Source organism: Alosa sapidissima, chromosome 9, assembly GCF_018492685.1.
Source record: "Alosa sapidissima isolate fAloSap1 chromosome 9, fAloSap1.pri, whole genome shotgun sequence".
In the NCBI taxonomy this organism is placed as follows: domain Eukaryota; kingdom Metazoa; phylum Chordata; class Actinopteri; order Clupeiformes; family Clupeidae; genus Alosa; species Alosa sapidissima.
This window is the reverse complement of record NC_055965.1, coordinates 25,297,117-25,312,031: the sequence shown is the minus strand read 5'-3', so window position 1 is coordinate 25,312,031 and position 14,915 is coordinate 25,297,117. Positions and strand designations below refer to the sequence as shown.

General features: G+C 43.3%; 2 protein-coding genes across 7 annotated transcripts in view; one reads left to right on the top strand and one right to left on the bottom strand.

Annotated features, from left to right (window-relative positions):
• The window catches only part of LOC121719470 (nuclear factor 7, ovary-like), a 9,462-nt gene extending 1,016 nt beyond the window's left edge, over positions 1–8,446 (bottom strand). The window contains exons 1-10 of one of the 6 annotated variants that reach the window (XM_042105138.1): positions 8,249–8,441; positions 7,411–7,687; positions 6,518–6,708; positions 6,147–6,233; positions 5,280–5,510; positions 4,942–4,964; positions 4,637–4,755; positions 3,181–3,478; positions 117–427; positions 1–83 (exon numbers count right to left, since the gene is read on the bottom strand). The exon at positions 1–83 is cut by the window's left edge and continues 1,016 nt beyond it. In XM_042105138.1, the coding sequence (XP_041961072.1) occupies positions 166–427; positions 3,181–3,478; positions 4,637–4,755; positions 4,942–4,964; positions 5,280–5,510; positions 6,147–6,233; positions 6,518–6,708; positions 7,411–7,681 (1,482 nt within the window). In that variant the 5' untranslated portion in view covers positions 7,682–7,687; positions 8,249–8,441 and the 3' untranslated portion in view covers positions 1–83; positions 117–165. Of the gene's footprint in view, positions 428–2,920; positions 3,128–3,162; positions 3,479–4,636; positions 4,756–4,941; positions 4,965–5,279; positions 5,511–6,146; positions 6,234–6,517; positions 6,709–7,410; positions 7,688–8,248 lie in introns of those variants that run through there. The other 5 variants (XM_042105139.1, XM_042105137.1, XM_042105140.1 and 2 more) reach the window with 5 other exon arrangements.
• Positions 8,447–9,408: 962 nt separating this feature from the next.
• Positions 9,409–14,749, top strand: LOC121719582. The gene is made up of 6 exons (XM_042105338.1): positions 9,409–9,544; positions 10,408–10,501; positions 10,641–10,970; positions 13,269–13,446; positions 13,870–13,991; positions 14,453–14,749. Exons 1-6 carry the CDS (start codon positions 9,504–9,506, stop codon positions 14,483–14,485), a joined length of 798 nt encoding a protein of 265 aa, XP_041961272.1. The 5' UTR covers positions 9,409–9,503; the 3' UTR covers positions 14,486–14,749.
• The last annotated feature ends 166 nt before the right edge of the window (positions 14,750–14,915 follow it).

The following is a 14,915-nucleotide window of genomic DNA, read 5'->3' as shown; positions in this document are numbered from 1 at the left end:
CTTTAGTTAGACTTAAGACTTTGCACGTTGCTCATCTTTGCTGATCATTGCCGATCAACCCTCTGGCTTCTTCTAATGAATTGCTGGTAATGAACTGGTAAAGAACTGGTAAAGAACTTTTAAAGTGCGTCATTACGACTGAAGCTCGTAAAAATCAAAAGAAAACTAGGCTACAGCACTCGTCGCCTCGATCACACACACAGATACGCTGGCGGGCAGGATCTTCAGCGGCTGTTTACACTGCGTGTAGAAGTATGGGTACACCCTCTCGGTGAAGGTGTGTGTGTAGGTGTGTAAGTGCGTGTTGCCGTCGGCGTTGGTGAAGGTCACCTGACCCCCGGGCCAGTCCAGCTCCACCCTGATCCTCTGCAGCTTGTGGTCAGTGTGCAGCGGGATGCTCACGTCCGTGGACACCAGGGCGCTGTACCTGCACGGCGTGGAGGAGGAGGAGGAGGAGGAGAGGAGGAGGAGAGGAGGAGGAGGAGGAGTAGGAGAGGAATAGTAGCACTGTGAACTGGGAAGGGAAGGCTCTGGGTCATATAGTGTGGGCTAATATGGACCCAATGGAAATCCTCAAGAGTTTCTGTATTGGTGTGGTGTGTGCCGTCAAGGTGGTGGATCACACACACACACAGGGTGTGTTCAAAACGGGTAAAGTTGCTGCCTTTTAAGATATCTAACTGGGGAGTAAGGCAGCAAGTGCGGTTCGAAACCGAAAAAAAAACAAATTCTGCTGCCTTTTAAGATATCTTAGATTTCCCAAATAACGGTCATTTTTGAAGGCAGCATCGATGCACACTTCATGCTCCCTCCTACCCATAATCCCTTGTGGCAACGTCTGAAACAGCTGTGAAAGGTAAACAAACATGGCGGATGACATCGGTAATGGCTGCTGAATCTGTTTAAAATGTCATTTGTGTGACCTTATTTTGCTTAGATTTGTAGATTTGAGATGAGCAATAAACAATTTACTATCTGATTATGCTATTGTTGTAACCATTAATAGCGTCTGGTCTGATACATCTGCCGGCCGTAAAACTAATTTATACCGTTAGCCTGCTAGCTTACGTAAGCTAATTTAGTTTAACGTCAGGCCTTTGCTAACGTCATACTGTAGTGTCAACCAAAGATTCTAGAGTGCTACGCTCATTTTTAAAAGATGCATTTAATCCAAAGTCATGTCTAGTGAGACAGCTCTCTATGTAAGGAGGGAGGCAGTAGGCAGCTGTCTCCCGTTTCGAACACACCCACCCACACACACACACACACACACAATGGCACAATACACACACACATACATACAAAAATATCTAGGACTAATTTTATTCATTTAAGTTTTGGGTGTGGGCACATAAACAAAGAGATTAAATAATAATTTCCACACACACACACACACACACACCCACCCACACACACACACACACACATACACAAATGTATACACACACACACAATTACCAATACAAATATGTAGGCCTAATTTTATTCTCAGGTGTGGGCATATAAAGAAACAGACAATAATGATAACAAACACACACACACACACACACACACACACACACACCACACCACACACACACACACACACCCACATACACAAATGTATACACACACACACAATTACCAATACAAATATGTAGGCCTAATTTTATTCTCAGGTGTGGGCATATAAAGAAACAGACAATAATGATAACAAACACACACACACACACACACACACACACACACACACACACACACACACACACACACACACCCACACCCACCACACACCACACACCCCACACACACACACCCACACCCACACCCACCACACACCACACACCCCACACACACACACACACACACACACACACACACACACACACACACGCGTTCTAGGCTACCTGCCGTCTCTGTGGTGGATCACCCAGAACCCTTCATCCGACACACACACACACCACACCCACACACACCCACACCCACACACACACACACAGATGCGTTCTAGGCTACCTGCCGTCTCTGTGGTGGATCACCCAGAACCCTTCATCCGACACACACACACACACCACACCCACACACACCACACCCACACACACACACACACACACACACACACAGATGCGTTCTAGGCTACCTGCCGTCTCTGTGGTGGATCACCCAGAACCCTTCATCCGACACACACACACACACCACACCCACACACACACACAGATGCGTTCTAGGCTACCTGCCGTCTCTGTGGTGGATCACCCAGAACCCTTCATCCGACACACACACACACACCACACCCACACACACACACACACACACACACAGATGCGTTCTAGGCTACCTGCCGTCTCTGTGGTGGATCACCCAGAACCCTTCATCCGACACACACACACCACACCCACACACACACACCACACCCACACACACACACACACACACACACACACACAGATGCGTTCTAGGCTACCTGCCGTCTCTGTGGTGGATCACCCAGAACCCTTCATCCGACACACACACACACACCACACCCACACACACCACACCCACACAGATGCGTTCTAGGCTACCTGCCGTCTCTGTGGTGGATCACCCAGAACCCTTCATCCGACACACACACACCACACCCACACACACACACACACACACACACACACACAGATGCGTTCTAGGCTACCTGCCGTCTCTGTGGTGGATCACCCAGAACCCTTCTTCCGACACACACACACCACACCCACACACACCACACCCACACCCACACACACACACACACACAGATGCGTTCTAGGCTACCTGCCGTCTCTGTGGTGGATCACCCAGAACCCTTCATCCGACACACACACACACACCACACCCACACACACACACACACACACACACACACACAGATGCGTTCTAGGCTAACTGCCGTCTCTGTGGTGGATCACCCAGAACCCTTCATCCGGCACACACACCACACACCACACCCACACACACACACACCACACCCACACACACACACAGATGCGTTCTAGGCTACCTGCCGTCTCTGTGGTGGATCACCCAGAACCCTTCATCTGACACACACACACACACACACACACACTGATGCTACCTGCCGTCTCTGTGGTGGATCACCCAGAACCCTTCATCCGACACACACACACACACCACACCCACACACACACACACACACACACACACACACACCACACACACTGATGCTACCTGCCGTCTCTGTGGTGGATCACCCAGAACCCTTCATCCGGCACCGTCTTACACTTCCCCTTCCTCTCACAAGACTCCTCGGCCACGCCCACAATCCAGATCTCGGCCCCGCCCACCTCCACCTCCCAGCCTCGCCGGCCTGAGCAGAACCCCTCGGAGCCCAGCACCTCCTCGTACTCGTAGAACCGCTCGGGGTTCTCAGGCACGTCGGCGCGGGTTCCGCTGTCCCGGACGCGGCTCAGGTCCTCCGACAGGTGGAGGAACCGGTGAGCCGTGTTCGGGTCCAGAACCACGGGATCTGCAGACGGACCGGACAGTCGGACAGTAAGCCCATCAACAGTAATCATAATAGAGATAGTAATTCATTGAAGCAATAGCAGTGATATGTGGTAAGTAATAAATTATAATAGTAGAGGGATGACTGATGTGACTGTGCCTAATCATAAAGTGCAATGTGGTCATTGGACCTCTAGAAGGTGCTACACACATGAACAAGTTTTCAAGTTTTCATACATATTCACAAGTTCTCATACATATTGATATTTTAAACATGTGTGACATGTTTCTTTGTGTGTGTGTGTATATCATATGCTGATATTCAGCAATGAAAGAAATACAGCTTTAAAACAAGTTTTCATACATATTGATGTTTTAAACATGTGTGACATATTTCTTTGTGTGTGTGTATGTGTGTGTGTGTATATATATATATATATATTTATATATATATATATATATATATATATGTATGTGTGTGTTTGTGTTTGTATGTGTTTGTGTGTGTATGTGTGTTTGTGTGTGTGTCACACAGGTCTGATATTATTTGTGTAATGTTCTTGTAAGGGTCCAGTGCCATGTGCTCCTTTGTTTGTTCCCCATGTGCTTTGTGTTTACCTGCCTGTCACCTGTCTTTGTCTCTGCCCCATCTCCTTATTTGGTCTGTGCTTCCTGTCTAGTTAGTTCCTGTCCTCCGTTTCTGTTTCCACACCTGTTCCCCGTTAATGTCTTGTTGGTCTCGTCCAGTCCTCTGTCTTTCTGTTAATTAGTCTGTTAGTTACCTTGATCATTGTCCACCTGTGCCCTGTTACCTATTGTGTATGTAAACCCTCTGTCTCCTCTCAGTCCTGGTCGGTTATTAGTCTATGTGGGTTGTGTTCTAGAATAAAGATTCTTGTATTTCAAAGATTCCCTTGCCTTGCCATACTTTGCCCGTGCAGCCGTGACGGTTCTGTACTCCAATTGTGTGATAATAATGGGTAATGTGGTTAAAGACCTCTAGAGGGCGCACTAGACATTAAAATGGTATTGTCACTGATATTCAGCAATGAAGGAAATACAGCTTACATGAGCATAGAGGTTCTTGAATATTGGTGTATGTTTGATTGTGATGGATAATGTATCTATAAAAGGGTACACACACACACATAGCATCATAGATGCACACATGTGAACTAACAGTATGGAGCGATCCTCCTCATCCTCTCCCAGACCCTGAATCGGACATTCCCCATGTGTTTGGACACGTCAATCAGGGCTCCTGCATCCAGCGTGTGATCTAAAACACTGGCCCTGACTCTGGAATGAACACACACACACACACACACACATGCACATGCACAGGAATACACACAAAAATATGATCATAAATGAAAGCACATGCACTGTATGCATGAAACACATGTTTTCTCTCTCCCGCTCTCACATGCAATATTCAACCAAATGATCTGGAAACCAAAGGATAGGAAACCACTGACAACATACCTTTGCTCCATGTCCTTGTAAGTCTGTAATACACAAAGGTAACAAGGGTGGCTGCATTGCATTGGGTAAGAACGCTAGCATATTCTTTCCTTACACTAATAACCAAAACTACTCAGACAAATTACATGTAAAGACTGTAATTCTGTAGTACACAGAACAGAGTTATATTGTATGTGTATGAACATTACCATCTCACTAATGACCAGAAATGCTTAGACAGTTATTCTCTTTTTAAATGTATTGAATTTACCGTAACAAACAGAACTGCCAAAAAATAGCAAGAAAAAAGACTTCCTCTTCCCCCTTTGACCACATTATGAATCCCCCCTCTTCCTCACCTGTAGGAAGGTGACATCATCAGCGCCCATCTCCAGCTCGACGAGTTCGGCTCTCCTCTCCAGGGTCGCCGCGGCTTCATCCATCTCTCCGATCTTCTCCATCAGCCTCCATCTCTTCCGCTCCTCCTCCTCCCTCAGGGCTGCTATCCGCATCTCCTCCTCTCTCCTCAGGAACTGGTGGAGCTTCTCAAACTCCTCCTTTATCTGAGTCTCCGTCTCTGCTGCCTGGGCCTGACACAAGAGAAGTGTGGAAATGTAGAAGAATAGAGCTCACAGGTCACAACAGGAAGTAGTAGTAGTAGTGTACTGTACAGTTCACATTTCAAAATTATTATTAAAACACCGTAGCTGTAGCTCTGTAGTTTAAAAGTTTAAATGTTAAAATGCTTAAATGTTAATAGCTTAAATGTTATTATATTGCTGTAGTTGTAGCTCTGTAGTTTAAATCTAAAAAAGCTTAAATGTTAATAGCCTAAAATGCTGTTCCATTGATGTAAGTCACTTTGGACAAATGCATTCGCAAAAATGTAAATGTTGCAAAAGGAACATCGCTCACATGGAGGTGAAACAGTACTAAAAAACGAAATGACTGTGACTGTTGGACCACTTAGGCTACATTCAGACAGTATGTTCCAGATGAGTTACACTTTTTTGAAGAGCACGTAGGGCTTGGAGGGGGTATAGGAGACACAGAGGGCTCTGCGGGGCTACGCCGTCGTGTCGACACAGGATCATAAGCATACACACATAACATCACACCATGGCTTATCAAGGTAACTGAATAAGCTATTGGTTATAACATCACCATGGCTTATCAAGGTAACTGAATGTAGGCTATTGGTTATCTTGACAATTTGGGGAACCTACCTTAACATGGCCAAGAGTTTCACCACAGAGGATCTTATCAATGTCCAGCTGATCTGCCAGAGTCCACATTATGGATCTGATGGTGTCCTGTAAGACCAAACATCACCAGATAAAATACCAAACCTACACCGTAACATGTGGTGAAATAATCAACACAGGAACACACCGTATGCAACCAAATTGTTACCAAACACACCTTCCAGCTTAATTTTTTAAAAACAAGCCAAAAGTATGTTGTATATGCTCCAGAAGTTTAACTCATACACCACTTCCAGAAACTGATAATGATTTTTTTAGAAGACTCTAATTTTTTGAACGTATACACTATAATGTCTTTTAACAAACTGTTTAAAACGATTTTAAACCCTCACCCTGCGCTGGTCCGCGGCCTTGCTGACGGAGCTGAAGGTGTGTGAGTGGTGCAGCTGAGACACACACTCCACACACACCAGCTGCTCGTCGTCCTGACAGTAGAGCTGCAGCCTCTGCGAGTGTTCAGGGCAAACACCCTGAGACCTGCTGCGTGGACCCAGGAGCTGGTGCTCTCTATTCACCTGCAGCACTGTGACGATAATAACAACAACAACAAACATAAACAACAACACACATTCTAAGGCTACGTTTATACGGTGACGATGAAAAGAGAAGACGCAGAAGTGGCGTCTCGTCTTCATTTTTTTATTCGCGTTTAGACGAGCATTCTCAGGGGGAAATCTTTGTTTATATGAAGACGCAAGAGTATGTGATATTCGATTGGATATGCATTCCAGACCGCTGGGTGGTGGTGTGATAGAACCCCGGTACGTCACGCGCAGACATTCTAATTTGACAGTTTAGCCAGAGAGGTAATCAAGGATCTTTGGTTTAGCCGTTTAGACGGAGACGCAACCCGGGTCGTCTTCAAAACTCTACACTCTGGAAGGAGTCTTCAGATTTTTGCGTCTTCAAGCCCCGATGGCGGGGTCGCCGTGTAAACGAAAGGCACTTATGATAAAAAAAAATTGTCGTCTTTCTTCGCAATCGTCCTCGTATAAACGGCCCGTATAAACAGTGTTTCTCACTGTGTGTGTCTCTCATTAAGTACCACAAGGACAAGCACAAGTTTGAAGCTTATGACACTCATTATAGTATTTCAACATCTACATCTACGGATACATTTACACACAATACACAAACACCAGTAGGTATACTCAAACATATGCACACGTACAATATTATCACACTTATGAAACACTTGCAGAACACTCTCATACAAACTTCTAACCATCTGTGAGGTTGTTTAAGTCATCTGTGGGCTCTCTGTCCTTACTGAAGGCCTCACAGAGGTTCTTGAGGGCCAGGTTAGGGGCTACGAAGTCCCTGGAGTTCTGGTTCTGGTGTCTGCAGAGGGGGCAGCGCCGCTTCTCTCTCCCCCGCTCCCTCCAGCTCTCCTCCAGGCAGGAGCGGCAGAAGCTGTGGCCGCAGCAGAGGAGCAGCGGGTCGCTGAAGAGCTCACGACACACGGGGCACGACAGCTCATCCTCCAGCGATGCCATCACAACCTACGGAAAGGCACGTGAGTACAGATATCTGTGTGTGTTGGTACAGAAATACAGACTACTGGAGTGATATACTATTCTAGATGTTATGATCTATTATTGTTGCCATTTCACAGGATTTTTACTGTAATTTTATACATTGTCACAGTATTTTTGACGGTGAAGTTCTGGCAAACACAGCTACCAGTATTCTATCGTATATATATATTACTGGAATACTGCCATGCACGGTTTTTGGAAACATTTTTTAAGAGTGCACACATTCACACACACAAACACACACACACAACACACACACTCTCTCTCTCTCTCTCTCACTCACACACACACACACACACACCAAAATAAGCAGGGCAGCCCCAGTTGGTTGAAAAACAAACTCAGATGCTGCAAATACAGGTCTCCTACAATTAGTGCACTTAAAAGCACTAAACTTTTAGTTTGTTTTTTTTGTCAATCCACACACACAGACAAAGACACACATGCACCTGCGTGCACACATACAGACACAGACACACACACACACACACACACACACACACACACACAGTTTTCCCAACTTACACCTTCTATCCTTTCAAATCCAACAGGTCCATTGTAAATGAGTCTTCATATCCACAGATCTTAACCTGTTCAGGAATGTAATGTATTCACTTGACTTCATTTTCAGGCCATTTCAGCACAAGCAGCTGACAAAGTGTCTGTCTTCATTAGCATGCACAGCTCAAAGTCCTTGGCCACCCGTACCACCCCAAAAGGGGAGATCTCCGCAGCTTATCAGGGGCAGGCAGGCCAATGTGTCCGAGGAAGATAAGAGACTATCCAGCTCTGCCTGCACATACATTATGTGACTTGTTGTAACACAGTACTGACTGGGGTACCACTGAAAACGCATTGTGATCCAATCACTCAACCCAGCGGTGATCTGTGATGAATTTGACAACATGAAGACCAATGTCTCCTGGTGCAGCTAGGCAAGGATGAACGTTGGCAGTACACAATCTTAACAACACCCGTCAGCTAGCCACCTTGAAGCTGCATGACAGACATACTGTAGGTGGAAATGCTGATATCCAACACGCATCTTCAACCCGACCGGGCCTTAAAGACCTTACAAAATACCATCACCAGATTAATGAAAAGAAAAAAAAAACATTTGTGGCACTTTTCATAAAGCAGAAAATTCCTGTTAACATGTTTATTTTAATTTTTTCCCCACAAAACTTACAGTGTTTTTTTATTGAGTTATTGATTATAATGGATATGAGGCATACTAATTACATAAGATATAGGTGAACCATATAGACAAATATTACTGAAAGTCAACTGTTGTTTTATATCGTGCAGGAAAGACAATGTTTCACTACTTTTAAACAGACTCTGAACCTGATGAAGCATTGGCGAAACGCGCCATTCACTAAATAATTAAACCAGCAAAGAAAATCCACCAGTGTGCGGTGATCCTTCACTTTCTTTTAATACAATATCAATATATACAATATATAATATTTTAATATAATTGTATGCTGGCGTTTTTCCTCAGATTGTCATGTTTGTAAATCTGTTACACTATTTACACCACAGGATGACTCTCCAAACACAAATAAGACAATAGAGGCACTGTCCAGCTAGCTAACCTGTTGGATCACGTTCCAACACAAATGCAATGCATGTTTTGTTCCAAAAATGCATGCATTGACTTTTTTGTTTCTTGTCTTTGAAGGTCATAGAGGACATTCTGAAAAAGAGGCCTGGAGGAGACCAGATAATAAAGGAATACCGGAGGACAAACGCGCTTACAGATGCTACGAGACGGAAAATGGTCAACATGGTTGTTGCCAACATGACTGAAATTCATGGGTAATCATTTCTTTAACAACATTGGAACACTATAGTCATCTCCAACTATTGTAATTCACTAATAGCTGGCTTACCTGCTTGTATAATAAGATAATTACAGCTGATTCAGAATGCTGGAGCATGCCTGGTCTTCAATCAGCCAAAAAGGACACATGTAACTCCTCTCCTAGTTACTCTCCATTGGCTCCCTATAGTAGCCAGAATTAAATGTAAATCTCTCACTTTGGCCTATAAGACACTGACTGGATCTGCTCCTTGTTATTTTAATTCAATAATCAAGACGTACATCCCCAACCGGCCACTGCGGTCTTCTGATGAGCATCTGTTGTGTCGACCAGTCATAAACGCTAGAGACTCTTTTCCTCAGTGGTTACATGTTGGTGGAATGAGTTGCCCAGTAGTCTCCGTTCCTGTGATAGTTTTGGGTCGTTTAAGAGGGGTCTAAGCGCATATCTGTTCAACATGCACTTAGTTCTTATGTGTTATGGTTTGTATAACATTGTTTTATTTCCATTAGGCTGTTGGGCAATTCCACGGAAAATTTACTTTTTGTCACATCCACAACGCCAGTGAAATGCCTTGGCATTTGTATGATGTGAATGATAACATTCTGTTTTGTGCATTTTTTCTCATGTACATTCTTCAGGCAAAAACAGCAAATGCTCAAATTTCATGTAATCATTCACGTCATACCATACCATCACATTTTATTGGCGTTATGGATGTTACAAAAAACGTAATTTTTCATGGAATTGCCCTGTTGATTAATTTGACATTATTGTTTATTATTGATATTCACCTTAATGTAGTCTTACCATGTTATTGTTTTTTAAACCAGTAATATTAATGCTTTATGCTTTTAGCACATCACCATCCAGAACTGTGAAGGAGCTGTATGCTAAGGGCATAGTATCGGTCTTCCCACAGTTGAAGGATCCCTTTTCTGAAAAGGGTTATGTAAGTATATTTGTCCTTTACCCTCCACCCCCACCCACCAAAAATAAAAAGGAATTTATCAACCAGCCCATCAAACTAATTATGTAATTTTAAGTTAATTTCAATGACGTTTTGCTCAATCCTTTATATTGCTGTATAGGAACATTTCTATGACTGTGATAGTGGCACAGGATATCTCGCCTGGCGCATCAAAACGATTCAAAAGAGGGCCTCGGAGGACCAACCAACTCCGGCACAACACAAAAGATGCAAGGGAGGACCAGCCTCTGAACGAGATGTGACTGAGCCAGAGCTTACTGATGAACAGCTAAAAGAAGCAATATCTCTCATGAAGCATGCAACTGATGAAGAGGTGGTGCGACTGAAAATGAAGCAAACATTTGTTCATCGCCAGAGAATGGTCCATGACTCTCACCAGTCACCTGATGTGCTATCAACATTTACTCGTTTTGCTGATGTTAAGGGTCTGGTAAGTAAAATTCACAATGGACACTGATTCCCAAGTTTTATATGTGTAGTGACTAGTTATTAATTAATTGGGGCAGCCGTGGCCTACTGGTTAGCACTTCGGACCTGTAACCGGAGGGTTGCCGGTTCGAACCCCGACCAGTAGGCACGGCTGAAGTGCCCTTGAGCAAGGCACCTAACCCCTCACTCCCCGAGCGCCGCTGTTGATGCAGGCAGCTCACTGCGCCGGGATTAGTGTGTGCTTCACCTCACTGTGTACAATGTGCTGTGTGTGTTTCACTAATTCACAGATTGGGATAAATGCAGAGACCAAATTTCCCTCACGGGATCAAAAGAGTGTATATATACCAGAGGTGGGACCAAGTCACTGTTTGGCAAGTCACAAGTAAGTCCCAAGTCTTAGCAGTCAAGTCCAAGTCAAGTCCCAAGTAAATACAGAGAAGGGCAAGTCGAGTCCAAGTCCAAGTCACATCAAAGCCAAGTCGAGTCCAAGTCCAAGTCCCAATCTTTTTCAAGTCCTGAACAAGTCATCAGGTACTCTTCACTTAATAATGCCATTATTAGACTATCGATCATAAATGTAGCACTTCCATCTAATCCACAGTATTTTTTTTATAAATACAGATTAAAATATGTTCAATGTTTCTGTCTTGTAATCTTTTACGACATATGCATGTGCATACCTGTGTAATATACACATGTGCATACCTGAGTAATCTGTACAAAACGGATAGCTACATGACACTCAGCACAGCTGCAAATATATATAATGTTTTTCCAAATTGCGGAGCCCACTGTAAGGATGAGTAATAATTTGACTGATGGTATTTCACTGCGCTAGGCCACAGGTTTGCCTGCAAACAATTTATTAGGCGGTCTGCCAGTGGTGACTCATAAGGGAAGCCAAGGTCAACACTTTTATATTATTTAAAAGATAATAATGACAGTAATTTTGTTTTAAAGTATTCATTTCTTAAGAAATACTAGACATTTGATGCTGTTTATCTAATTTGTAAATGGTGCACCGTCACTTTAAGCCCATTGTGTGCCACTGTCCACACATTCTCATAATGATCTTTTTTTACCAGCTCCGTTCAAATATAGCCTATGGCTAGTCCACAAACTCAAACATTGTTTGTGCCACATGTATAGCACAATATTAACAATGATAGGCATGATATTAAGTTGGCACAAACAGCGTTCATTCCTTTGGAAAGAGAAGCATGTATGACATGATGCTTGCTTGACATTTTCTGTTTGCAATTAAAAGTGAATTATGAGCCTGGTAGCCAGTAGCAACAGTAGCTGAGTGGAATGCGTTTCAATCGGCATATCATGTGCTTCATGTAAATAAATTATTGAATACTTCAAGACTCACCAGTTCCATTACACAAGGCAAAGACAATTCTTCATAATATTCTTGTCCACTTTCCAAATCACAGTGAGTGCAGCTATGTCATAGTGACCTGGATCTCATAGTTTATAACAGTATAGTAGGCTAGTGAGAACCGGATAAATTCATAATCTCCTCTAATCTCGTATTTGTTGCCTCCACGATTTCTTTTTATATGTTTCTTATATTTAAAAGAAGATATCAATCATCATCAACAATGACAAGCCAGCTGGAACCTACTCGTTTTCTCTCCCTCTCGTGCGTGCTTAGATGTGTTCTCAATTAAATGCAGTAGCCTAGCATAAGTTTAAGTTGGATCTTAATGGAGAGGACTCGAAAAGGATTATCTTTATGTAACATGCTGTTGGTGCTTTTTGACAAACGTTCTCTAACAAGAGTGCAAATCAGTTTGCAGTAAAGCTACTAGTGATTGGCTAAATGTTGGTCCTTCCTCTGTCTCTTGGTGCCCTACACACAGTGCGTAACGCGTGTGGGGGTAGTGGCAGTAGGCTACTGAACTGTGCTCTGGCCGCTTGTCTCCGCTATTTTTTATTTATTTTTTAGTCGCGGGAAAGCGTCTCTGGGTTGACTAGTACACGATCAGGAAATTTAGTTTTTGATTCGAGACATGTCAAGTCATCACAAGTCAAAGAGGCAAAGTCCGAGTCAAGTCTTGAGTGAATAGTATTCAAGTCCAAGTCGAGTCGCAAGTCATGCCGAATTTTATCAAGTCAAGTCTGAAGTCATTAAAATCATGACTCGAGTCTGACTCGAGTCCAAGTCATGTGACTCGAGTCCACATGTCTGATATATACTATACTATACTATACTATTATATAACTTTGATCATACGCTAAGTAGTAGTTATGAATTTCTGCTTAAAAAAAACTTGTCCCCCATTCCCAGATTGAACAAGACTTCACTCTGCTGTTTGGAGAGGAGACTTCGGCAAAACTTCTAGAGAGATGGCCAACGATGTTCAAGGAAAAGACCATTGAGCAGAGTAAAGGCCTGTCTCATATCAGCATTGAACTCAAAAAACTCATAGCAGAGTCACCTCAGTCAGAAAATGGTGATGTAGAGGGTATGTAATGGTATTGATAAAGTTCAACTTAAGATACGAAACCTCATATACTTTCACTTAGTTTTAAATGCATAAATTCAGTGTACAAGCAAAGCACAAAGAGCTGCATAAGTGTCAATAGTAATCAAAATGTTAATGTCAAATTTAAGTGTTAGCAGCATCTTTTTATATATATTAAAACGCTGAAGCCAACCTAACTGAATAGTGACATGATTTAGCTCCTCATTAAAATGCTTCAAGTTACAATCTCATGAGGGACATGCATGGCCTAGTGTGTAGGATGTCTCTGCACTTAGTGTGTTTGTATAGAATCTGATTAGCACAATTTGAGGAGGATAAGGGAACTTTACCCTCCTACTGTATTAACAGGAAAGCTTGATTAATATTGCTCTTTTTTGCTATCTTTTTCTCATGTTCACTAAGATTGGGACAGTGACCTGTCTTCGCTGTTGGTCTATTTGCTCCCTCCTACTTCCCAGGGCCGGAGAAAGCCAGGGAGATTGTCAGCTACACATGCCATAGAACACCTTGTGGTGTTTCTAAAGGTTTGTAGTCACTTTCTAAGGCTGAGTGTTTGATTCAGTTCAATTTATTATAGGCAAATTCCAATTTAAATTGACCCATATCCTTATTTTTTGACATCACCACATGCTGTCCATAGTAAAAGGAACAAGGACATGTGGACCAATCTAGACTGGGTTATGGTGAGGGAGGTAAACTTAAGACAGAAATTGAAGGCTCTCAATGAACAACACGTAGTGAGCTCGACGAAGTGCTATGGGTCAATTTTCACCAGAACTGTCTTTTAATCTTAGTAGGTCAATTCAACACCTAGCAACACCTTCACATTCACACTGTGACACAAACCGCACACACACTTCACTTTCCAGTACAGTGTGCAAGGGACTAGTAGTCATTTAACATACATAACCAATGCCCTTTGTACAACCTCAGTCCCATATGTACAGTAGATTTTTGTTAACATCACATTTTATTTCTCCCACAGACTGGGAACAGTGTCCAGGGACATTTACAGTAGATGCCATTGCCCAGACTCGTCAGCCGTACCTTCTCGCTATTGGAACGTCTAGAACCAACCTCCATGGTTTTTTCATCGTCATAGACCGGATCGCCATTCCATGCCGAGCAACATCTTCACTTGGGGCCTTTGATGAGCTATTCAAAGCCCATTTTGTCTTTGTCTTTGTTCCTCAGTAACATGTACACGTTCATTCAGACCACCGTTTTCAATATTGATGTTGGACTAGTCAAAGAAAATCCTCGTGTCATTGAGCTCCGATCAATGTTTGAGAGTGCTGAGGAGTGAATGTGTGCAAAGTCAGTATAGTGTGAGTTCAGAGTTCGGATGGCCTGGGGATAAAAACTTCTCCTGAGTCTCTCAGTTCTGGCTTTGTGACTACATAGGCGTCTTCTTGATTTCAGCGGTAGGAATAATCCATTTTTAGGAT